Source organism: Sapajus apella, unplaced genomic scaffold, assembly GCF_009761245.1.
Source record: "Sapajus apella isolate SASKATOON/1434 unplaced genomic scaffold, GSC_monkey_1.0 scaffold68, whole genome shotgun sequence".
NCBI lineage: Eukaryota > Metazoa > Chordata > Mammalia > Primates > Cebidae > Sapajus > Sapajus apella.
In genome coordinates this window covers 238872-264091 of record NW_022437008.1, presented here as the reverse complement: position 1 = coordinate 264091, position 25220 = coordinate 238872, and the positions used below count along the sequence as shown (strand labels likewise).

The window sequence follows — 25220 nt, the reverse complement described above, 5'->3', positions numbered from 1 at the left end:
GGAACCAGGCTGGGATTTGAATGAACCCAAGTAAGTAATTTCAACTTGGATTTGAAACATTCTTTTGGATATCTCACACTACCACCTCTGTGTCTCACAGCAACCCAGTTTCACAGCATGGTAAGCAGTGACAGATCATGATCGGGCAGAAGACGGGTACAGCGGTCATGGTGAGGGCTCCGCCACCACCATGTGGTGTAACTCAGAACGAGTGGCTTGCCCTCTCTGTGCCTCTGTGAGCACTTTGCAGGGTGCATCAGATCTAGAACGCTGGCAACCCCACGATGGACACAGCTGGGGGTGGCTGCAATAGAGGTGGGGATGAGCAGTCAGATAGTTGGCTGGGCACGGTGGCTCACACCTGTAATCCTAGCACTTTGGGAGGCTGAGGCAGGTGGATCACCTGAGGTCAGGAGTTGGCGACCAGCCTGGCCAACATGGTGAAACCCCATCTATCCTAAAAATACAAAAAAATTAGCCAGCTGTGGTGGTGGGCACCTGTAATCCAGCTACTCAGGAGGCTGAGGCAGGATAATCGCTTGAACCTGAGAGGCAGAGGTTGCAGTGGGCCGAGATCGCGCCACTGCACTCTAGCCAGGGTGACGGAGTAAGACTCCGTCTCAAAAAACAAAAAAACAAACAACAAAAAAAACTGGCCGGGCGTGGTGGCTAACGCCTGTAATCCCAGCACTTTGGGAGGCCCAGGCACGCAGATCACGAGGTGAAGAGATCGAGACCATCTTGGCCAACATGGTGAAAACCTGTCTTTACTAAAAATACAAAAATTAGCTGGGCGTGGTGGTGCATGCCTGAAGTTCTGAAGTTCCAGCTCCTTCGGATGCTGAGGCGGGAGAATCTCTTGAACCTGGGAGGCAGAGTTTGCAGTAAGCCGAGATCTCGCCTGCACTCCAGCCTGGGCAACAGAGCGAGACTCGCCTCAAAAAAAAAAAAAAAAAAAATAACAGTTTTTTTAATACAGTGGCGGGAGGCCAGGACAGAGCATGGGTCTAGGGTTCCAGAGAAGGCAGTCTGGAGGAGGCTTGGCTTTGGAAGACATGAGTGCAATTTAGGACATGGGGAACCATAGGTATCTACGAGACTCCAGGAGGGGAGGGCTGGGGAGGCGTGACAGAGAATGAGCGTCTCCCTCCCACGCGGAGAAGGTGGGAGCCAGGTTGGGTCCTCCTGGAGGAGGGGGCGGGGAGCGCGGCACCCGGCGGCCCCTTTAATCGGGGGCGCGCGCTGGCCGGCCCGCGCGCTCTCGCCTCAGTCGCTGGGCCGGAGCGGGAGCCGGAGCGGAGCCGGGGCTGGAGCTGGCGGAATGGAGCCCCCGCGCGCGCCCGCGCTGCGCCGCTTGCTACCGCCGCTGCTGCTCCTGCTGTTGTCACTGCCCCCCCGCGCCCGGGCCAAGTACGTGCGGGGCAACCTTAGCTCCAAGGAGGTGAGCACGCCGAGCCCCCCCCCTGCCGCCCGCCCGCCCTCCGGGGACGCGAGGGAGGCGAGGGGAGCGGGTACCACCCCGCCCCCTGCCGCCCCTCCTGGCTGACCCCGGAGCTTTGGGGAAACGGGGCCGAGGGCGATGGGGGACTGGGCCAGAGTCCAGGCTGAGGGACCCGTGGGGTCACGGCCAGACCTGGGGGTTGTAGGAGGGACGTCGAGGTCAGAGCTGAGCAGGGAGGGAGAGCGGGTTGGGAGAGTCAGAGTTTGGGAAGGGGGTGGCGCAGAGGTGGTGCTGAAGGGACAGCACTTTTCACTCAACAGAGAGCCCCGAGCTTAACGAGCTCACCGCCACACTCCCGCTCAGGACCGGGAGGGGGCCGTTTGGAAGATTCCCCTGCGCGGGATGGTCTTTGGGAGCAAGGGGTGGGGTACGAGGGAGTGTGGATATTGGGGGAATGGGGTCAGATGGTGGCCAGGACACGAGGTGGCCAGGATGGGCATCTGGCCCCCAGGGTCTTTCTGGGGGCTCCCGGGAAATGTGGGGAGGAGTGTTTGAGAGGAGGGGAGGAAATTTGGGGGGAGCAATGGAGGGAGAAAATCAGGACGGCAGGAATCCTGGACCCACAGTGACGGGATCAGGGAAGGATTTTGGAGGTGACCTGGTCTCCTTCTAGTACTTGGGAAGCCAGGTTCCTAGCGGGTAGGGAAGAAAAGTTGGGAGTCTATGGAGTAGACAGTTCTTGAAGGACTCAGCAGAGGGTCGGACTGGGCCCCCTTTTCAGGACTGGGTGTTCCTGACAAGATTTTGTTTCCTCTCGGATTATGGCCGACTGGACTTCCGTTTCCGCTACCCTGAGGTGAGTCTCCCCCAACACTCGCTGTGCTGAGGCTGGGTACTCCCTTGGCCTCCAAAGGCACAGACTGCCCCAGCTCCCGGCCCCCAACATCTCTGGTCTGCAGGCCAAGTGCTGTCAGAACATCCTCCTCTATTTTGATGACCCATCCCAGTGGCCCGCTGTGTACAAGTCAGGGGACAAGGTGAGGGCTGTGAAGAGGACCTAGAGGGAGAGGGGAGAAGGTCATGGCTGGCCGAGGAGTGACCCTGTCCCTGCCTTCCCCAGGACTGCCTGACCAAGGAGTCAGTGATCCGGCCGGAGAACAACCAGGTCATCAACCTCACCACACAGTATGCCTGGTCCGGCTGTCAGGTGAGGTCCCAGCCTGAGGGAGTGGGCAGGTGCTGAAGGCTGAGGACTTGGGGGCATCGAGGACACACATCAGCTTTCTTTCTTGTCCCCAGGTGGTGTCAGAGGAGGGAACCCGCTACCTGAGCTGTTCCAGTGGCCGCAGCTTCCGCTCAGTGCGTGAAAGGTGGTGGTATATTGCGCTCAGCAAGTGTGGGGTAAGGGGCTGGAGTGGCCACCTGGGCCGCCTTCTCTTTGCCTTCCTGACAACCCCAACCTGCCCAGGGCCCCCCTTAGGCCTCCCTACTTCCCACAGGGAGATGGTCTGCAGCTGGAGTATGAGATGGTCCTCACCAATGGCAAGTCCTTCTGGACACGACACTTCTCAGCTGATGAGTTTGGTGAGCGCGTGGGGATCCAGAAGCCAGGCTCTCCTTGGCCCACCAGAGCTGGGTGCCCACTGAGGGGACAGCCATTTGAATGAATCTTACTTCTCCTACCAAATCGGCAGGGATTCTGGAGACAGATGTGACCTTCCTCCTCATCTTCATCCTCATTTTCTTCCTCTCTTGTTACTTTGGATGTGAGTCTGGCACATGGGGTGTCGGGGAGGAGATAGAAGGGAGCAGGGTGGGGGAGGTGAGCTGCTCTCCCTTTCTGCCTGTGGACAACATTTCCCTACCCTGCTTCCTAGATTTGCTGAAAGGTCGTCAGTTGCTCCATACAACTTATAAAATGTTCATGGCTGCAGCAGGAGTAGAGGGTGAGGTTCAGTGTCCCAACTTTTGCGTTCTGGAAGAGGAGAGACTTGGGGCCAGACACCTGGACCTAAGAGGAATGCCTGGGGGCCTGGACTCCTGGGTCCTGGGGGAGGAGGGACTGGGGGCCTGGACTCCTGGGCCCAAGGAAGAAGGGGCTGGGGGCCTGGAAACTTGGTTCCTGGGGGAGGAGGGGCTGAGGCCTGGACCACTGTTTCCTGGGAGAGGAGGGGGTGGGACCTGAACCTCTGGGTCCTTGAGGGGGTATAGAAGCCTGAACTCCTGGGTGTGAGGGAGGAGGGGCTGGGGGCCTGGACTCCTGGGTGTGAGGGAGGAGGAGGTGGGGGCCTGGACCCCTAGGTCTGAGGGAGGAGGGTTGGGGGCTGGACTCCAGAGTCTAGCAGGTGAGTGGGGTAGAAAGTCTGGAGTCATGAAGGAGGAGGTGGGGCTCAGACCACCTGGATGTTAGTGCTAGACGACAGTGATGCCCCAGAGCTACTTTCTATCCTTTCCTCTCTGCCCATCCTCCCCCTAGTCCTGAGCCTCCTGTTTTTCTGCATCTACTGGGGTCAGTATGCCACCGATGGCATTGGCAACGACAGTGTGAAGATCTTGGGTGAGAATGAAGCTGGGTGGGGAGAGGGTGGAGCCCAGGGCTCAGGTCAGGCGTCAGGTCTGAGCTTGGCTCTGAGCCGTCCCTCCTCCCTTCTCCCAGCCAAGCTGCTCTTCTCCTCCAGCTTCCTCATCTTCCTGCTGATGCTCATCCTCCTGGGGAAGGGATTCACGGTGACACGGTGCCCGGGCAGGGCGTGCTCATGGGGTGGCTGGTGGGGGAGCAGGGCAGGGACAGGGTTGGAGGGGGTGGGCGCATCCTCCTCCCTGACGGCCCCCACCTCTGCTGTCTCCCCTCACGGCCTGCCGCCAGGGGCCGCATCAGCCACGCGGGTTCCGTGAAGTTGTCTGTCTACATGACCCTGTACACACTCACTCATGTGGTGCTGCTCATCTACGAGGCGGAAGTGAGTCCCACCGGCCCCTGGCCAGGCCCCGCCTTCCCCTGCTTTTGGCACCACCTCCCCCTTGACCTGTGTGCTCGCCCTTGCCCACTTAGCTCCTGCTGGCTCGCTCTCTCTCCCACTCTTTGATCTTCTGCTTTCCCATCTGTCTGATTCCTCCTCTCTTCATCCCGCAGTAGCTTTCTTCCTCCTCCCTCTGTCTCTCACCGTCTATCACATTTGTGATCAATATCGTGGCTAAAAGTTCAGGAGTCACACAGACCTGGATTTCACACCAGCTCCTCCACTTCCTAGCTAACCTTGGGTGCCGACCCCGTCTCTGGGCCCATTTTCTTCTTGGAAAATTGGGATGATCTTAACTACCCCGTGGGGCCCCTCTAAGGCTATCATCTGTATGGCTTTGGTCAAAGGACTTCCCTCTTAGCCTCAGTTTCCTCTTCTGTGAAATGGAGCAATAATAAGACCTACCTCGTTGAGTACATGCTGATGGAAAGACTCACACATGGGAGGTGTTTAGCCCCATGTTGGACACACAGTAGCTGATTTATTCTCTTCCTGTCTTTTTCACCCTCTCTCTCTACCTCAATATGCTTCTGTCTCCATGCCTGGCTCTCCTGTTGTTTCTGTTCTGACCGAGTACCTCTGTTCCCAAGTGCCCAGGGGTGGGGTCCGGGGACCCTAATAGGGGGCAGGAGGCCAGACTGTGATGGACCCTCTCCCGCGGGTCCAGTTCTTTGACCCGGGTCAGGTACTGTACACGTATGAGTCACCGGCTGGCTACGGGCTCATCGGACTGCAGGTGGCGGCCTACGTGTGGTTCTGCTACGCTGTGCTCATCTCGCTGCGCCACTTTCCCGAGAAGCAGCCCTTTTATGTGCCCTTCTTTGCTGCCTATACGCTCTGGTGAGAATTGGTGGGCCCCAGCCTGTCCCTGCCTCCCTCCTGGGGCTCCCCAGAAGTGACTGCTCCCTATCTCAGACCCTCCATAGTGAGGAAGGTGGGCTTGTAACTCAGGCAGCTGTCACTCAGAATCTGTCATTCATGTTGTGAAAAATTACTTTCATAAGAAGTGCATCAGGTTTACCCATAAAACAACAGGATTGGCCAGGCGCGGTGGCTCACTCCTGTAATCCCAGCACTTTGGGAGCCCGAGGTGAGAGGATCACGAGGGCAAGAGATCGAGACCATCCTGGCCAACATCGTGAAACCCCATCTCTACTAAAAATACAAAAATTAGCCGGGTATGGTGGCATGCACCTGTGGTCCCAGCTACCCGGGAGGCTGAGGTGGAAAAATCGCTTGAACACAGGGGGCAGAGGTTGCAGTGAGCCGAGATTGTGCCACTGCACTCTAGCCTGGCAACAGAGCAAGACTCCGTCTCAAAAAAACAAAAACAAAAACAAAACAGGATCTCCTCAAAGGGATATCTTGAGCAAGCATAGGCTACTATATGAGGGCCGAGTATCTGGCACATAGTAAATGTTCAGTAAAAACTATTGTAGGCTGGGCGCGGTGGTTTAGCCTGTAATCCCAACACTTTGGGAAGCAGGTGGATCCTTGAGATCAGGAGTTCAAGACCAGCTTGGCCAACATGGTGAAACCCTGTCTCTACTAAAAATACAAGAAAATTAGCCGGGTGAGGTGGTACATGCCTGTAATCTCAGGAGGGGCAGGAGAATCGCTTGAACCTGGGAGGCCGAGGTTTCATTGAGCTGAGATCGTGCCACTTCAGTCTAGCCTGGGTAAGAGAGTGAGACTCTGTTTTTTAAAAAAAACCCAAAACTATTGTAATTATTATTGTTCACTGTAACATAGTAATAAGGCTGGCAGATTCTGAGCCAGAATGTCTGGATTCAAATCCCAGCTCTAAAGCTTATAGATGATGTGACCTCAGACAAGCCCATTAACGTTTCTCTGCCTCAGTTTCCTTACCTATTAATGGGGATGGAAATTTCATCTGCCTCATAGAGTCATTATGAGAGTTAAATGAGTTTATCTACATCAAATACTTAGAAACAGGCCTGGCATGCAATAAGTCCTTACTTGTTATTATCATTTGTTCATTCGTTCATCAAATATCTATTGATTTCTTTCTTTTTTTTTTTTTTTTATTGAGACGGAGTTTCGCTCTTGTTGCCCAGGCTGGAGTGCAATGGCGCGATCTCGGCTCACTGCAACCTCCGCCTCCTGGGTTCAGGCAATTCTCCTGCCTCAGCCTCCTGAGTAGCTGGGATTACAGGCACGCACCACCATGCCCAGCTGATTTTTTGTATTTTTAGTAGAGACGGGGTTTCACCATGTTGACCAGGATGGTCTCGATCTCTTGACCTCGTGATCCACCCGCCTCGGCCTCCCAAAGTGCTGGGATTACAGGCTTGAGCCACCGCGCCCGGCCCTATATCTATTGATTTCTTATTAGATGCTAGGATCTGGGGTGGTGTGGAACTGAGTTAAATTCAACCTCGTCCTTGCCCCTCAGAATTCCCCAGTCCAGTCCTGCCCCTTTTTGATCTCTGGCTTCTGAAGGTCACACTGGCTTCCCTCCAGTTTGGGACCTGCCTGGGGTCTGCGTGTGTACATGGCCGGGGAGGTGGGGCCACAGGGTGGGGTGGAGGACAGAAGCAGTGTCTCTGCTGACCCAATATTCCCCTTCAGGTTCTTTGCAGTTCCTGTCATGGCCCTGATTGCCAATTTCGGCATCCCCAAGTGGGCCCGGGAGAAGATTGTCAATGGCATCCAGCTGGGGATCCACTTGTACGCCCATGGCGTGTTCCTGGTGAGGATGGGCATCTGGGGGGTAGGGGGAGGATCCGAGGGCAGAAGATGCATAAGGCTCCTGCACCTGAAGTGCTGGACCTCCTGTTTCGAGGTCTGGATCCATTTTCCCTTTAGTCATTCTCCCTGTATGGAGAGCCTGCTGGGTTCCTGCAGCCTCCTCTACTGTGTCCCTCAGAGTCCATTTTCTTCTTCTTTTTTTTTTGAGACAGAGTCTTGCTCTGTCACCCAGGCTGGAGTGCAATGGCCCAGTCTTGGCTCCTTGCAACTTCTTCCTCCAGGGTTCAAGCAATTCTCCTGCCTCAGCCTCCTGAGTAGCTCGGATTACCGGTGCTCGCCACCACATGCAGCTAATTTTTTGTATTTTTAGTAGAGACAGGGTTTCACCATGTTGGTCAGGCGGGTCTTGAACTCCTGACCTCAGGTGATCCACCTGCCTCGGCCTTCCAAAGTGCTGGGATGACAGGCGTGAGCCACTGCGCCTGGCACATGTCCATTTTCTTCTATTCCTTTCTCCCACCTTGTGTCCTGGCCTCTTTCCTCAACCCATCCTCTCTCTTTGCCCTCCCTCCCCATTTCCATTCCTGATCCTGTGTCCCCAGATTCTTCCAATTCCCCTTCTGTATCCCCACTGCCTTCCTCACCTGCCTTGATCTCTACTTCACTCTCCCCTGCCCACCCCACATTCTGCCATCACAGGCCATTCTTCAGGAAGAAGCAGCTGGGGTGGCACAGGGTGAAGCTTTTGGGCTTATGGGTCTGAACAGTGCTGTTAAGAGCTAGGCACCACATCAGTTCTTTGCCCTGGTTCACGTCCTATCTGACTTTATTGGTGACAGTTCTAATATTCATTAATTTATTCATCAACTGTTCCCTGGGCACCTGTCTTGAACCAGTTGTTTCATTCTAGGAACATCCATATGCATTTATTCCTGCCCTCTTGTTTAATTGTTAGAGCAACTCCAGGAGAGGGTGGATAATTGACATTGTTCCCACTACATAGAGCGGGGAAGCTAAGGCCCAGAGAGAAGTAACATGCCATGGCTCCTTGGCCTTTGGTGGCAGGCAAATACTTTGAACCCCATCCTTCTCCAGCAGACCACAAGGTCTGAAATGAGGGGGAACCAGAAAGGGAAACAGGCATGACTGAGTGTCCCAGCTTCTGACTCCAGGGATCTACAATGTAACCTGTGTAGGGAGTGGGCCCAGCCACCAAGGGAGGGGACAGGTCCCCATCCTTTACCTCAGAGCTGGACTTAGGTACAGACTCCCTCACCTTCCCAGACCGGTCCATCCTGGAGCTCTGCAGGAAGTCAGAAAGGGGCAGGAAGAGGAGAAACACTGAGAACCCGCCATGTGCTGGGCTCTGCATCAGTGGTTTTCATTTCCACCCTCTCATTTTTCCAAGTAGGCGCCACAATCCCCTTTCCCCCCAGCGAGGCTCAGGGAGTTTAATCAACATGCCCTAGATCCCACACTCAGTGAGCTACAGATCCCAGAGGTGGCATGCAGGCTCAAAATGGCAAGTGCAGTGCCCTTCCTGCTTTATCTCAGTCAGCTTCCTTCCTAAGGATGCTCGCATTAGCTCAGCACAGCTCCACCTGGGTATCCCATTGCTCATTGCTTTCAGCTGCTTGTTCATTTTTTCAGCACAACCTTAGAGGAGCTGTGTTAGGCTTCCAGGGTGTGGCGATGGAGTCACATCCAGTCCCTGCCCGAATGGCCTGTCAGACTAACTGGTACCTGACATCCCTACATTCCACCAATATTTATTTATTTATTTTATTTTTTTCGAGACAGACTCTTGCTCTGTTGCCCAGGCTGGAGTACGTGGCGTGATCTCGGCTCACTGCAACCTCTACCTCCCGGGTTCAAGCAATTCTTCTGCCTCAGCCTCCTGAGTAGCTAGGATTACAGGTGCACCACTACACCTGGCTAATTTTTGAATTTTTAGTAGAGACAGGGTTTCACCATGTTGGCCATGCTGGTCTCAAACTCCTGACCTCAGGTGATCCACCCACTTCGGCCTCCCACAGTGTTGGGATTATAGGCATGAACCACCACACCTGGTTAATTTTTGTAATTTTTTTTTTTTTTTTTGAGACGGAATCTTGCTGTGTTGCTCAGGCTGGAGTGCAGTGGTGTGATCTCAGCTCACGGCAACCTCCACCTCCCGGGTTCAAGTGATTCTCGTGTCTCAGCCTCTGGAGTAGCTGGGACTTCAGGTGCCTGCTACCACCCTCGGGTAATTTTTTGTATTTTTAGTAGAGATGGGGTTTCACTGTGTGAGCCAGAATGGTCTTGATCTCCTGACATCATGATCCGCCCGTCTCGGCCTCCCAAAGTGCTGGGATTACAAGCCACTGTGCCCAGTCAATTTTTGTATTTTTAGTAGAGATGCGGTTTCACTGTGTGAGCCAGGCTGGTCTGGAACTCCTGACCTCATGATCCACCCTCCTCAGCTTCCCAAAGTGCTGAGATTACAGGCATGAGCTACCTTGCCCAGCCCACCAATATTTATTGAAGGCTTATATGTGCCAGGCATAGTTGTAGAAGATACTGGGGACTCAGTAGGGAACAGAAAAGTCTGGTTCCTGCCTCATGGAGGCATTCTAGAATTTATTAGTTGCTGTCCAATTGAACTTTCTGTATTTATGAAAATATTCTATTATCTGCACTTTCCAATATGGGAACTACTAATCACATGTGGCTGTTGAGCACTTGAAGGTGGGTAGTGTGTAGTGAGTGTGTAGTGGGGAGTGTGACTGACAAACCAAAATTTAAATTTAATTTTGATTAAATTTAAGCCACATGCGGCCAGTGGCTATTATGCAGTGCAGGACACTAACCCTAACCAATCAGTGATAGTCATAGCTCAGTGATCAGGGCTCTGATGGAGGAAGCACTGGCAGAGGTGTGTTGAAGGAAAAAGATCAGGGTCCAGAGCTCAGGGGAGGCACCTAATCCAGTCTGAATGGCTTCAGGGAAGTGTGGGGGATGTCAACTGAAAGGGAATCCATTGGACCCCAAGTTTATGGGGACAGCCTCGGGCCTGACAGTGCCTCTCACACCTGCTCCTGGCCCTGGACTCAGATCATGACCCGCCCATCAGCGGCCAACAAGAACTTCCCGTACCACGTGCGCACGTCGCAGATCGCATCAGCCGGAGTCCCTGGACCGGGAGGGAGCCAGTCAGCGGACAAGGCCTTCCCGCAGCACGTCTACGGGAATGTGACGTTCATCAGCGACTCGGTGCCCAACTTCACGGAGCTCTTCTCCATTCCCCCGCCCGCCTCCTCCGTAAGCCCCGCGGCCCCAGCGCCCGAGGAGCTGCTGGCGCCGCCCCTGGAGTATCTGACCCCGCTCCCGGCCCCGCCACCGCTCCCAGCGCCCCGGCGCCTGAGCCCGCCCCCTGCCTTTCGCACGCCCCACGCCCCAACACCGCGTCGCGACCGTCCCCCGGCGCCTGCGCCCACCCTGCCCGACTGGGTCCTGGCGCTACTGCGCACGCCCCCGCTGACGCCCTGTGTCGTGCCCCCACCTCCCGCCTTCCGCGGCTCTCCCCCAGCTCCCCGGCCACCGCCGGAGTTCGCCCCCCGCGCTGCGACGCCGCCCTTTGAGTACCTGGCCCCGTTGCCCAGGCGCCCCGCCACCCAGTCCTTCCCTGACTGACACATGCGTCCACACCTGGGTGGAAGGGTTCTGGAGGGGAGGGGGACGGGCCTTCGGGGCCGCATCTGCCCCCCGAGGGTCCTGGACGGCCTCTGACCCTGACCCCCCTCCCAGGCCGGGAAGCAGGTGGAGGAGACGGCGGTAGCGGCGGCAGTGGCCCCGAGGGGCCGCGTGGTGACCATGGCCGAGCCGGGCGCAGCCTCCCCGCCCCCTCCCGCTCGGTTCCCCAAGGCCGCCGACCCGGGCTGGGACGGCGCGACGCCGCCCTACCAGCCGCTCGTGCCTCAGACGGCGGCGCCGCACACCGGCTTCACCGAATACTTCAGCATGCACACGGCCGGGGGCACCGCACCCCGGGTCTGAGCGCCCCTGCCGGCCCCTGCCCCATGGGCCGCGCACCGGGCCCCGGCCGGGCTCCGGACCCCTGCTTCATCCCGGCCCCAGAGCTCGGCCATCCCGGGCCTTCTCGACCCCTCCCACCTCGCGCGCCCAGGTTGGGTGCGCTGCGTCCCGCCCCCCTCCCCTCTGGTGCCAAACAGTCCCGCGGGAGCCGCTCTCCCGTCCACTCCCTCAGCCCCTGCCCCGAGCGGCGCCGGATTCTGGGCTCCCGCTGTTCCGTGACCTCCGGCCCCCTGGCCCCCTTCGAGACTTCTGACCCTGCTGGACTCCGGAACACCCGTGGTGACCGCCGGGACCCTGCCTGTGACTCTCCAGGACTCTGCGACCCCGGGATGGATATTGCGATGCTGGTCTCGACGCTGAGACTCTCCCTTGGACCTGTTACCTCGGACCCGTGCTCCGTCCGCCCCTATCTCCATTCCGGGGGCCTTCCCTCGGGTCCGTGGCAGAAAGACATTTTCCCTCTTCTTGCCAAAATAAAAAGGATTCGTTGAGTTTTTATTTATAACGTTTTTTTTTTACATCTTGATGGTGTTTGGCGGCAGGGCTGAGCCAGAACTATGTGAGGCTCGGGATCTCAGTGTGTCCATCTGTGAAATGGGAATTTGGGACCGGAGGCAGGGGCCTGTATAACCTAATCTTTATGTTATCCCAGAATCTGGGAACTTGAAGATGATAGAGCAGGATCTTGCACCGCTCCTTTATTTTTGCCTTCCCGTCCTCACTCAGAGGTAGATGCGCCCTCCAGTGGCCCATGCTTTGCTCAACCACAGGCACCCAGAGTTTGGGTTACGGTCTTAGCACTGCGCATGTGTGATTCTCCCCTGACAGGCCCAGGAGGTCGCTGCTGCGCATGCGGCTCGGAACAAATTGGGTGGGGAATTTCCCCGGAAGTTTCCCTTTATGGAGGGTTGGGGTTGGACGCTCCTCAGTCCTCCTAGGGACGCTCTGACCGACCGCTCTGCAACTTCTCGCCTCCTCTCCGCCTGTCCTCCCACAGAGGCTGCTAGGCTCCCGCCCGCACGCGCTCGCACAGCGGGTCTTCCCGCGGCCGCTCTGGCCCATGCGTCCCGCCGTCTCTCTGATCCGGCCCATCCGGCCCGGGAGGGAGGCTCGGGTGGGTGAGCAGAGGGACTGAGTCTATGGGGTTCAGGCCCGAGCCCCTGAAGACTGGCTCCGCCCCCGGCATCCGCTCGCGCCCCGCCCCCGGCTGGAGAAGTCTCTCCTGGACCATCCGAGCCTTGCCTGGTCCCGGCCTGCAGCCTCCATGTAGGCTTCTGCCGGGCCGTAGAGCCCTTCGCCCCCTGGGGACCCACTCGTCTATAAGGTCCGTTTGGCCTGCAGCGGCCTGAGTCTGTAACTGCTGGACACTGTTTATGGGGTCGGCCTCCTATGGGGACCCGTGTCTACAGGGACCCCCACCGTCCCTAGCGGTCGGCTCCGTCCATAATGACTCCATATACAGGGCCCTCCATCGCTCTGTAGGGCCTAGCCCTCGGCTTCCAGAGCCTATCAACAGCGGCCGTTCCCTTTGCCTGGACTGCGTCTCCTGGACCTCTTCGGTCTACAAGGCCATGCTATGCCTATAGAGGTCGCATTTGCAGGGCCTCACGCCGGGTAGAGGGTCCTCTCCAGGTTTATACGGCCCATCCTCGCTCTAAGGGTCAGTGCAGGAGGCGGCGATGGCCCTGGGCAAGGCTCTGGCCACGGCACTGGCTTTGGCCTTGGCTATGCTGGGGTCGCTGTCCCCTGGGGCCTGGGCAGGGGACTGCAAGGGGCAGCGGCAGGTGCTGCGGGAGGCGCCAGGCTTCGTGACGGATGGTGCGGGCAACTACAGCGTCAATGGCAACTGCGAGTGGCTCATCGAGGGTGAGTGGGGCCGCGTGGGTCACTCACTAATTCGCTGCTGGTTTATTCATGTATGCCTTCATCCACTCACCACATTCCCAGAGCTCTGTTCTGGTCCAGGCCTTTTGCTGTAAAGTGCCTGACATCCAGGGTTGCAGCCAACCTGGGGCCTGCCCTGGAGAGCCTCCAAGTCTGGTGACTTAGAGGCCTTGGCTGGGGTGGCGTCGCTGTCCCCTGGGGCCCTGGCGGGGGACTGCAAGGGGCATCTGGAGATACACGTACACCCAGATGGACAATTACAAGCTAGGAGCATCAATGCTGGGTCTTCTGAGTAATTGTTAAGAACTCAGTGTCCGAGTCCAACCTGGCATTGAATTTGGTTAAATTACTTCTTCTTCTTTTCTTTTTTTGAGATTAGGGTCTCACTGTCACCCAGGCTGGAGTGCAATGGCATTAACACAATTTACATACTGCAGCCTCGACCTGTTGGGCTGAAGTGATCCTCCCACCTCAGCCTCCCGAGTAACCAAGTTTGTAGAGACAGAGTCCCACCATGTTGCCCAGGCTAGTCTCAAACTGCTGGGCTCAAACGATCCTCTCACCTCCGCCTCCCAAAGTGTTGGGATTGTAGGCGTGAGCCACTGTGCCTGGCTTCTTATTGTTATTAGCTTTGAGACTTTGAGCAGGTGGCTTCCTTTCTCTGAGGTTCCGCTTCCTTCCCCCACAAAATGGGATGACAACAGTACTCTCACCTCATAGGGTTGTTGGAATGAAATAAAAACAGGTATTTGCCGGGCGCGGTGGCTCACTCCTGTAATCCCAGCACTTTGGGAGGCCGAGGCAGGTGGATCACGACGAGGTCAAGAGATCGAGACCATCCTGGTCAACACGGTGAAACCCTGTCTCTACTAAAGAAACAAAAAATTAGCTGGGCATGGTGGCGCGTGCCTGTAATCCCAGCTACTCAGGAGGCTGAGGCAGGAGGATTGCCTGAACCCAGGAGGCGGAGGTTGCGGTGAGCCGAGATGGCGCCATTGCACTCCAGCCTGGGTAACAAGAGCGAAACTCCGTCTCAAAAAAAAAAAAAAAAAAAAACAAAAAAACCCAGGTATTTATTTTAGGTGCCTGATGTGTGGCATATAGTAACTGTTCAATAAATGGCATTAGGATTATTATTGTTGTTATTTGTAAAATACTTCAATAAAAGCATTTTTCTTCAGTCATTCATATGCCAGACATTATGTTTCCCATTGGACAGAGCCCAGACTGAGACAGCTCCAACAATCCCTGGTGACTTAGGTCTTGGAGTCCAGCTGGGGAGACAAACACATTAATACTGAGAGCCAAGAGTGGTCTGTGAAGGAGGAATCCCACAGGCCTGGGAGAGCCCAGAGAAAGTGCCTGATCTGGGGCAGGGGAGAACAGAGACAGGCTTGCTGGAGGAGGAACCGTCTGAGCTGAGACCTAAAGGACCAATAGAAATCTGTCAGGAGCGGGAGGAAAAGCCCCAGCCCTACCCTTGTAGGCTCCCAGTCAGTGGTAGAGACAAACCCACCCCCAGCCTGTTTGTTTTCCTTTTCTACCCAATAAACTGTTATGCATGCTTCAGAACCCTACCTCAGTGGCGCATTCTCTGTGAAGACATGTGACTTAACCTAAGGTATAGCTGAGATTAGAGGGAGCAGAAGGGCATTCCAGACAAGAATCACCGTGCAAAGATGGGAAGCAGGATAGTGATGCTTGCTTTTGAAGAACTAGAAGTCCAATGTGTTAGAACATAGAATACTGGCAGGCATGGTGGCTCATGCCTGTAGTCCTAACACTTTGGGAGGCCGAGGCCAGTGGATCACCTGAAGTCAGCAGTTCAAGACCAGCCTGGACAATGTGGTAAAACCCCGTCTCTACTAAAAATACAAAAATTATCTGGGCGTGATGGCACATCTCTGTAGTCCCAGCTTCTCAGGAGGCTGAGGCACAAGAATCACTTGAACCTGGAGGTTTCAGTGAACTGATATTGTGTCACTACACTCCAGTCTGGGCAACAGAGCAAGACTCCATGTTAAAAACAAAAACAAAAACAAGACAGAATACAAGACAACCAATGAGCCAGAGGCTGCAGGGTGGGAGGAGCCAGCATTTGTAGGGTTTTGCGATTTTGAGCTGTATCCTGAGGGCAATAGACGGGTGGAAGAGAAGTTGAAAGGCAGTTCCTGGAGAAGTCCTGGAAGGCCTTGCAGAGTAATGGATGTAGAAGCTGGCCTCCAGACAGGTAGGTCCTGAGCAAAGGCCAGAGGCATGAAAGGGCCTGGGTCATGCAGGGCCTCCCTTGGCAGCCTGTGGAGCTTGGTCTTTGTCTGGGGGCTCTGGGGAGCTATGGAAGGGTTTTGATCAGGGAGAGGACATGATCTGATTTATGTATTAGAAGATCTCTCTGGCTGCTGTGTGGGGTATGGATGAAGGCAGGTTTCTCCATGTTAGCATGTCTACCTGTCAAGTTAGTGGGATGAGAACAGAGTAGGAAGAGAGAGAGAGAGAGAGAGAGAGAGAGAGAGTGTGTGTGTGTGTGTGTGTGTGTGAGAGACAGAGAGAATGAGTGTGTGTATGTGTGTGTGTGTGTGTGTGTGTGTGTGTGTGTGAGAGAGAGAGAGACAAAGTCGTGCTGGATATAAATTGCTCTCTGGTCTGAGTGCAGTGGCTTACGCCTGTAATCCCAGCACTTTGGGAGGCCAAGGCAGGCGCATCACATGAGGTCAGGAGATCAAGACCATCCTGGCTAACATGGTGAAACCCTCTCTCTACTAAAAATACAAAAAAATTAGCCAGGCATGGTAGCACGCACCTGTAGTCTTACTACTCAGGAGGCTGAGGCAGGAGAATCGCTTAGCCTGGAGTACAGCTGCGATCATGCCACTGTACTCCAGCCTGGGTGATAGAGCAAGACTCTGTCTCAAAAAAGAAAAAAAATTATGGCCGGGCACGGTGGCTCATGCCTGTAATGCCAGCACTTTGGGAGGCTAAGGCAGGCGGATCAACTGACATTAGGAGTTGGAGACCAGCCTGGTCAACATGGAGAAACGCCGCCTCTGCTAAAAATGCAAAAATTAACTTGGCATAGTGGCGCATGCCTGTGATCCTAGCTACTCAGGAGGCTAAGGCAGGAGAATCGCTTGAACCTGGAGGTGGAGGTTGCAATTAGCTGAGTTGCGCCACTGCACTCCAGCCTGGGTGACAGAGTGAGACTCCATCTCAAATAAAAAAAAGAGTCTCATTCCCACCGGTTGAGAATGGTGGAGCTGGTCACAGATATTCAGCCCCCAGTGTGTTCACTGAGACAGTGTTCAGGGCTGAAAAAGGACGTGCAGGGGTTGGGTGGATGTACCTAGGGAAGAAAGAGGACTGTGCTGGAGGTCACAGAGGAGGAGCCACTGAAACAGGGTTCTGAGGCATGCATAGGAGTTTATTGAGTGGAAAAAGGGAACAAACAGCCTCTATGAAGACATGAGATTGGCTGGGGTGTCTCAGGATCCCTGTCTGCTTGTCTGGTCTGATGGCACTTTTGACTGGGAGTGGGAGGTAATGAGAGCCAGAAGCAGGGGAAGAGGGGCCTTGAATGTCACTCAGAGCAGCCTGGCCTTCCCCTTGGTGTTAATGGGGAGCCACAGAAGGTTTTGAGCAGGAGTAGGGCATTGCCCTCAGGCTGGAGACTTGCTGAGCTGATCTGGCAAGAGAGGGTGGGTTCCTAACTGGGGCAAGGGCTTAGAGGGGTGGAGAGGTGTAGAGAGTGCAATAATGTTTGTGGAATTTCACCAATGAGACTTGGGGACCAACTGGGTGGATTTTGGGGTAAGGAAGGAGTCTAAGGAGACCTCCACACCCCCCTTGATGATCTTCTGTTCTTACCAATGCTTGTCACCTCTTACCTATAAGAACCAACATCTTCCTCCTTATATTATAAAATAAACAACCAAGGCCAGGTGCAGTGGCTCACTCCCGTAATCCCAACACTTTGGGAGGCCAGGCCAGGCGGATCATGAGGTCAGGAGTTTGAGACCGGCCTGACCAACAAGGTGAAACCCCGTCTCTACTAAAAATACACAAATTAGCCGGGCGTGATGGTGTGCACCTGTAATCTCAGCTACTGAGGAGGCTGAGGCAGGAGAATTGCTTGAACCGGGGAGGGGGAGGTTGCTTCGAGCTGAGATTGTGCCACTGCACTCTATCCTAGGCAACAGAGTGAGACTCTGTCTCAAAAAAAAAAAAAGTAAAAAAAATAACCAGCTGGGTGCAGTGGCATACGCCTGTAATCCCAGCACTTTGGGAATCTGAGGCGGAAGGATCGCTTGAGTCTAGGAGTTAAAGACTAGCCTAGATAACATGGTGAGATGCTGTCTCTACAAAAAAATTATAAAAGATTAGCTGGGCATGTGCCTATACTCCTAGCTACTGGGGAGGCTAAAATGGGCAGATCCCTTGAGCCTGGGAGGCTGAGGTTGCAGTGAGCCGATTGCGCTACTGCACTTCAGCCTGGGCAGCAGAGCGAGACCCTGTTTCAGGAAAAAAAAAAAAAGATAAACAACCAACCCACTAACTTTGGTATTATGTTCACACTTTAGTCCTAGTTTTTTTTTTTTTTTTTTTTTTTTTTTTTTTGAGACAGAGTCTGGTTCTGTTGCCCAGGTTGGAATGCATTGGCGCAATCTTGGTTCACTGCAACTTCTGCTTCCCAGGTTCAAGTGATTCTCGTGTCTTGCTTAGTTTCCCAAGTAGCTAGGATTACAGGCATGTGCCACCATGCCTGGCTAATTTTTATATTTTTAGTTGAGATGGGCTTTCTCCATGTTGGCCAGGATGGTCTCGAACTCCTGGCCTCAAGTGATCTGTCCTGGGATCATAGATGTGAGCCACGATGCCCAGCCCAGTCCTAGTGATTATAATATCCTCATGAATAAGGGGCATCCTGTTTTTGAACAGGAGGAGTTTGGGATCAGATTTCTGTCTGGTATGATACGGGGGTTGGGTGGAAACAGGAGACCTTCAACTTAGAGAAGAACTTGGGGAGGCAGATGGTGAGCCGGCCTCCGTCAGGCATTTAACAAAGATGTGCTTGTGATTCCAGGAACAGAGCTTTATAGTTTGGTTGAGGCTGGTAAGATTCTGGGAGGTCTGGTTGTGTGGCCCTGCTGAATGGCTCTTCTGCGTTCCCCAGAGCATGGGTGGGATCTGTGTGTGATGTTCGTGGGGGCTCTGGTCAGAGCCTGAGGGAGAGCTTCCAGCTTTGGTATTCTTTCTTTTGTGTATTTCTTCATTCCATCATCCAGCATTTCCTGAGTCTTTGCTCAGTGCCAAGCCCAGGTCTGAGCGGTGCTGCAGAGGGAATTAGGCCCACGTCCAGGCCCTGCCCTGCAGGGAGACAGAGCAGGACATAGATGTTCCTGGCCCAGAGGAGTGAAGGTTATAATAGGATGTGAGGACCCTGTAGAGGGGCCCCTAACCCATCTAGGAGGCATCCTGGAGGAAGAGGGCTGGTGGCGGGAAGGGAGAATATGTTGCAGACAGAGGGAGAAGCTTGTACAAAGGCCCAGCTCCCATGAGAGCTATAAGAAAGCAGTGAGATGATTTGAGACAAAGCGAGGCTCCAAACAGCAGTTTAGGGAGCTGGACTTTCTCCTAGGGTGGTAGGGAGCCATGTAGGGCTTTGAAGAAAGGGAGCAGCAAGGCCAGATGAGTTGGGAAGATCTCTCAGGGACTCACATCAGGGCAAGAAGGAGGCTGGATCAATGGTTCTGGTGAGAGAGGTTGAGGCTGGGCAGGCAAGGGCACAGTATTGAACACGCTGGCTCTGAGCTGGCAGGCTGGAGTCATCACCTCGTTGAATGTTCACCCCAGCCTTCATGGGTGGGGGGAATTATGCCCATTTTACAGTCAAGGAAACTAAGGCTCAGAGAGCCCATGGAACTGGCCCAGGATCTCTCAACCATTGAGAGTGGTGGCTGAGTGTTTCCAGGATCCAGATAGGCACACTGAGGGTATGGGGGAAAGGGCTGGCCCAGGGTCCTCTAGCCAGTCATGGGCAGAGCCAGAGCCAGAGCCAGAGCCCAGGCCTCCTAATTTCCATCACCCAGAGGACTCCCCTCAGCTGGGGGATGTAGAATGAGAGAGGCTCCCAGAACCAGGACTGGCAGAGAACAGGACAGTGACAGTGTTAGGGGAAGTGGCACTCACCATGATGTGCAGGCCCTGTTGTCAGCATTTCTTTTTTTAGCGGGGGGTGGAATGGGGGGGCGGAGTTTTGCTCTGTCACCCAGGCTGGAGGCAATGGCCTCCCAAAGTGCTGGGATTACAGACGTGAGCCACAGTGTCCAGCCTCTTTTTTTGTTGTTTTTTGAGACAGAGTTTTGCTCTTGTTGCTCAGACTAGAGTGCAATGGCACAATCTCAGTTCACCACAACCTCTGCCTCCCAGGTTCAAGCAATTCTCCTGCCTCAGCCTCCCGAGTAGCTGGGATTACAGGCATGCACCACCACACACAGCTGATTTTGTATTTTTAGTAGAGACGGGGTTTCTCCATGTCGGTCAGGCTGATCTTGAACTCCTGACCTCAGGTGATCCACCTACCTAGGCCTCCCAAAGTGCTGGGATTACAGACATGAGCCACCTCACCTGGTCCAGCCTCTTTTTTTTTTTTTTTTTTTTGAGACAGAGTTTCGCTCTGTTGCCCAGACTGGAGTGCAGTGGTGTGATCTTGGCTCACTGCAGTCTCCTGCTCCTGGGTTCAAGCAATTCTTCTGCCTCAGCCTCCTGAGTAGATGGGACTACAGGCACATGCTACCATGCCTGGCCAATTTTTTTAGTAGACACAGGGTTTCACCATCTTGGCCAGGTTGGTCTGGAACTCCTGACCTCAGCTAATTTGCTTGTCTCGGGCTCTCAAAAGTGCTGGGATTACAGGCGTGAGCCACCGCGCCTGGCTCCACTGTCAGCATTTCATGTGCATTACTGCTCCTCATGAAGTTGCAGTCAGATGTCAGCTGGGGCTGCAGTCCGCTGAATGTTCACCTATACTTGACATCTGGGAAGGTCCTTTCAGGGCTGGCAATTGAAGCCAGCTATCAGCTGGAAGCTGAGTTGGGACTGTCAGCTAGAACGCCTGTGTGTGGCCTCCTCTTGTAGCTTTGGCTTTTCATAGCATGATAGCTGTGTTCTGAGAAACAGCATTCTATGAGGCCCAGGTGAAAAGTACAAGGCCTCTTATAATATAGCCTTGGAAGTTTCAGAATGTCACTTCTGTGGGTTTTTTTTTTTTTGTTTTTTTTTTTTGAGATGCAGTTTGCTCTGCTGCCCAGGCTGGAGTGCAGTGGCGTGATCTCGGCTTACCACAACCTGCAGCTTTCAGGTTCAAGTGATTCTCCTGCCTCAGCCTCCCGAGTAGCTGGGACTACAGGCATGTGCCACCATGCCTGGCTAATTTTTGTATTTTTAGTAGAGACGAGGTTTCACTACGTTGGCCAGGCTGGTCTCAAACTTCTGACCTCAGGTGATCCACCCTCCTTGGCCTCCCAAAGTGCTGAGATTACAGGTGTGAGCCACTGTACCTGGTCTCTGCGGTTTTTTATTGGTCAAGCAAGTCACTAAGGCTCTTCCCAGATACAAGGAGCAGGGAATTACCTTTCAATGGCAGGAGTGGCCTAGAAGTTTGAATCTACTACAGTACCACTATATCCCACTTTACAGGTGAGGAGACTGATCCAGAGGGGGTGAGTTACTTGCCTAAGATCACACAGCTAGTAGCTATTCAGTGGCAGAGCCAAGACATAAGCTCAGGAAGTCTGGTTCCAGAGTTTGTGCTTCTAGCCATCACAAAAAACAGATGTGAGACTCTGGATGGGGACAGAGGGGGAACTATGATGGTCCAAGGTTAGGCCTCTGTTCAAGGGGAAGAAACTGAACTCTTCTCTTGGAGCTCTGTTCATCCTGGGCCAGGGGACTGTCATGGAGGTGCTCTTCTTTTTGGGATTATGACCTTGACCCTCCAGCCTGGACATGTCTGAAGCTCAGGCAGAGACAGGAAGAGCGAGGCATCAGGAACAGTGTGGCTTCTGCTCTGTGTAGCCACTGGGATGGGTTTTCTCTCTGCACTTTATTTTCCCATCTGAATGGTGGGGGTGTTCATTCTGATCTTAGGAGGCCTTTCTAGAGGTCAGGAATATTGTGATTCTTTCTCTGGGCTCCTGTCCGTCTGTTTGTCACAGTCCTTGACTGTTCTAGGCTATGAGACTGGGAGACCCTCCAAGGCGGGGCCCAGGTCTGACTCATCCTCGAGCCCCCAGCATCACCTGGAGCAGGGTTTGGTGTTTGTGGGAGGCTGCAGGGAGGTGTGGGGAGAAGGTACACTTTTTTTTTTTTTTGGAGATGAAGTCTTGCACTGTCGCCCAGGCTGTAGTACAGTGGTGTGATCTCAGCTCACTGTAATCTCTGCCTCCTGGGTTCAAGCACTTCTCCTGCCTCAGCCTCCTGAGTAGCTGGGAGCTAGCATGCTCAGCTAATTTTTTATGTATTTTTAGTAGAGATGGGGTTTCACCATGCTGGCCAGGATGGTCTCAGTCACCTGACCTCGTGATCCACCCACCTCACCCTCCCAAAGCGCTAGGGTTACAGGCGTGAGCAACCGCGCCTGGCCCAGGAGGTCCACTTTAGAACCTGGTCCCTCTGTGCTCACCTCCCAGCCCCAAGCCCCCAGCACCGGATCCTGCTGGACTTCCTTTTCCTGGACACGGAGTGCACGTATGACTACCTGTTCGTGTATGATGGTGACTCCCCCCGAGGGCCACTGCTTGCCAGTCTGAGCGGGAGCACCCGGCCTCCGCCCATTGAGGCGTCCTCAGGCAAGGTTAGTGGGGACAGGGCTGTGGGGTAGATACGCCAACGGAAAGGGAAGCAGGGGGCACAGATAGTAAGAGGGCATCTGAGAGCAGGACACAGGGACAAGGGAAGGTAGAGAGATGCAAAGGAAGGAGATGGGGCTCTGGGTCCCCCAGGGTGGACAGGAACAGGAGTGGACCACCCTCCCAGGCCAGTCCCCTGGCCCTGCCCACCTTACGCAGTCTACCTTGTGCTTGCAGATGCTGCTGCACCTCTTCAGCGATGCCAACTACAACCTGCTGGGCTTTAATGCCTCATTCCGCTTCTCCCTGTGCCCGGGTGGCTGCCGGAGCCACGGACAGTGCCAGCCGCCGGGTGTGTGTGCTTGCGAGCCGGGCTGGGGGGGTCCTGACTGTGGCCTGCAGGAGTGTTCAGCCTACTGTGGCAGCCATGGCACCTGCGCCTCGGTGAGCCAGTCCCCAGCCCTGTTTCCCCTGGGGCCCTGATCTGTGAGCACACCCTCCATGTCCATCTCCTAGGTCTGACCTTGCCCCTGCATGAAACTCCCCCCACCACCCGACCCTTTCCCATGATACTCACGTCCGTCTCCTTCTAGAGCTTGCCCCCTAGCCATTACTCCAACCCCACCCCACCTTCACCTGCAGGCCCTCCCCTGCTTAGCATATCCCACACTCATCTATACCCCACCCTCACCTGTGAACACCACTCTCCTTCCTCCAGCCAGGCCCAACTCTGTCCTCCCACCCAGCCACTCTGTGTGGCCTTGGACCCCCTGCCATGACTTCCAGCCTCACACCACTGACCCTCTGCCAAAGCTGTGTGCATCCAGCTTTCAATCTGGATCACACTCTGAGCCCTCCCTGCCTTGGCCTCCCCAGATCTGAGCTCTTTAGGCTGAACATCAATCTCACTGACTGACTGTCTTCTCCAGCCTGCCATCTTTCTGTCTGTTCTCCTTTTTCTCTGTGTGCCTTTTCCTTTTTCTGTGGTCTTTTTTTCCATCTGTCTGCTTCCTTCTGTTGTGTCTCTTTGTCTCTTGTTTCTCTCTGTCTGATGGTTTGCCTTTCTCCTCTTCCTGTCTCTCTCTGTCTCCCTTTCTCTCTCTCTTTCCTTTTCCATACTCTCCCTCCTTTCTGTCTCTTTCTCTCTCCCTTTGTGCCCTGTCTCATTCTGGCTTTTTCTCTGTGTCTCTTTTGTCTCTCTGTCCTTCTCTCTCCTTCTCTTATCTCTGCCTTTATGTCTCCTTCCTCCCAGCCCCTGGGACCATGCCGCTGTGAGCCTGGCTTCTTGGGACGTGCCTGTGACCTGCACTTGCGGGAGAACCAGGGGGCTGGCTGGTGGCACAATGTGAGTGCCGGGGACCCTGCCTTCTCTGCCCGTATCGGGGCAGCTGGTGCCTTCCTATCCCCGCCGGGGCTGCTGGCAGTTTTCGGAGGTGAGCAGATGGGATGAGTATCAGGGGTCTGGAGGCCTGGCAGCCCGTGGCCAGGGCTTGAGATTGTCCATTGCTCCATAGGCCAGGACCTCAACAACGCCCTGGGTGACCTCGTCCTATACAACTTCTCTGCCAACACCTGGGAGTCCTGGGACCTGAGTCCTGCCCCGGTATGGACCCCTCCCCTGTCCTGGAGGAGCCTGCCCACTCAAGCAGCCCAGCCAGGGACCCCCAGACTGATCCCCGATCATCCAGTGCTCCCCCAGTTCCCACAGCTTGCTATAGGAACCTACTTTTCCCTATTTCTGCCTTTTCTCTCTCTTTTTTTTCTTCCTCCTCTTCCTTTATCTGCTTTTGTGCATGTTATTTTTCCACATGTCTCCTGTCTCTCGATCTAGTCTATTTTAGTCTGTCTGACTTCTGGGCTTCTGTGTTCTCGGTTTCTGGGTCTCCATCTCTCTGGGTCTGTTTCTCTCCGCTATTTCTCCTTCTAACTGTGTCTCCCTGTGTCTTCCCTCTCTGACTGTGTTTCTCTGTTTCCATGGGTCTGTCTTTTCTCTCTCTACCGATCTCTGCCTTTCTCTTTGTCTCTGTCTTTATCTCGCCTTCTCTCCTTGTTTCTGTGGCTCTGCATCTCTCTGTCTAAGCCTGGCTCTGGCTCTCTTGCTGTGTCTCTATCTCTGTCTCTTGTCTCTTCCTCACAGGCTGCCCGTCACTCCCACGTGGCCGTGGCCTGGGCCGGCTCCCTGGTGCTGATGGGTGGTGAGCTGGCTGACGGCTCACTCACCAACGACGTGTGGGCCTTCAGTCCACTGGGTGGGGGCCGCTGGGAGCTCCTGGCACCACGTGCCTCCAGCTCCTTGGGGCCCCCAGGCCTGGCAGGTCACGCGGCTGCCCTAGTGGACGACGTCTGGCTATATGTGTCTGGAGGCCGCACCCAGCACGACCTTTTCTCCTCTGGCCTCTTCCGTTTCCGCCTCGACAGCACCAGCGGGGGCTATTGGGAGCAGGTGATTCCAGCAGGTGGACGGCCTCCTGCTGCCACTGGCCACTCCATGGTATTCCACGCCCCCTCCCGTGCCCTGCTGGTTCATGGTGGACACCGGCCCTCCACTGCCCGGTAAGTGACCTGTCCCATAACCTGTGCCCCACAGGCCAGGCCTGGTTCAACACCATAGTCTTTAGTCTTTAGAGGTCTTTGCCCACTACTGGACTCTTGTGGTCTCTGCGTCACTCCTTCCTTCATATATTCTTCTTTCTTTATTCACTCCCTCATTCATTCACCCACTCACATATTGTCTGATGTTTTATTCCATCTCTTGGTGAATTGCCTCCCATATACTCCCACCCATGTATCTATTCAACAGAGCCCTGCTTGGTACCTAGACCCTGCTAGCTTATGTGGGTACCCAGAGATGAGTCAGGGTCCTGACAACAAGGAACTTCTAGTTTGGAGGGGACATAGAGCCAGTCATGGCCAGTCTCATGCCTGGGTCATCACAGAGCTCCTAAGAGCTTGGAGGAGGGAGAGACCTTTCCCACCCTGAGCCCCTGTCCTGCTCCTCCTTCGGTAGGTTCTCTGTGCGAGTGAACTCCACTGAGCTTTTCCATGTGGATCGGCGCTTGTGGACGACCCTGAAGGGGCGGGATGGGCTTCAGGGCCCAAGGGAGCGAGCCTTCCACACAGCCAGCGTTCTGGGCAACTACATGGTGGTCTATGGTGAGGAAGCTCCCCAATCCTGCCTGCCTGCCTGCTGAGGGCCTGAGCCAACCCTGAGCTGAGGCCCCCTGCATGGGAGTCCCCACCTCCCCC

The 25220-nt window shown here is 54.8% G+C and overlaps 2 protein-coding genes across 3 annotated transcripts in view; both read left to right on the top strand.

Annotated features, from left to right (window-relative positions):
- The first annotated feature begins 1246 nt into the window (after nt 1-1246).
- On the top strand, nt 1247-11752 carry TMEM145 (transmembrane protein 145). 2 transcript variants are annotated; one of them, XM_032249286.1, is made up of 15 exons: nt 1247-1441; nt 2223-2297; nt 2401-2478; nt 2562-2648; nt 2741-2842; nt 2941-3025; nt 3136-3207; nt 3319-3387; nt 3918-3998; nt 4098-4176; nt 4308-4401; nt 5129-5301; nt 7054-7174; nt 10267-10473; nt 10960-11752. In XM_032249286.1, exons 1-15 carry the CDS (start codon nt 1322-1324, stop codon nt 11206-11208), a joined length of 1692 nt encoding a protein of 563 aa, XP_032105177.1. In that variant the 5' UTR covers nt 1247-1321; the 3' UTR covers nt 11209-11752. The 2 variants fall into 2 exon arrangements, with proteins under 2 accessions (XP_032105177.1, XP_032105178.1); XM_032249287.1 differs by having other exon boundaries at nt 1248-1441; nt 11420-11752.
- Nucleotides 11753-12188: 436 nt separating this feature from the next.
- Nucleotides 12189-25220, top strand: part of MEGF8 (multiple EGF like domains 8) — a 54678-nt gene continuing 41646 nt past the window's right edge. Inside the window, 7 exon segments of the mRNA XM_032249214.1 lie at nt 12189-13113; nt 21816-21979; nt 22212-22418; nt 23227-23407; nt 23489-23577; nt 24112-24527; nt 24982-25127. Of these exon segments, the coding sequence (XP_032105105.1) occupies nt 12927-13113; nt 21816-21979; nt 22212-22418; nt 23227-23407; nt 23489-23577; nt 24112-24527; nt 24982-25127 (1390 nt within the window). The 5' untranslated portion in view covers nt 12189-12926.

Excerpts from the sequence above, each read along its gene's own strand:
- TMEM145 (XM_032249286.1), top strand. The coding sequence starts at position 1,322 with ATGGAGCCCCCGCGCGCGCCCGCGCTGCGCCGCTTGCTACCGCCGCTG. Across the intron at positions 3,026-3,135 it reads CTTCTCAGCTGATGAGTTTG|GGATTCTGGAGACAGATGTG; the intron begins GTGAGCGCGTGG and ends CCAAATCGGCAG. Across the intron at positions 4,402-5,128 it reads TGCTCATCTACGAGGCGGAA|TTCTTTGACCCGGGTCAGGT; the intron begins GTGAGTCCCACC and ends CCGCGGGTCCAG.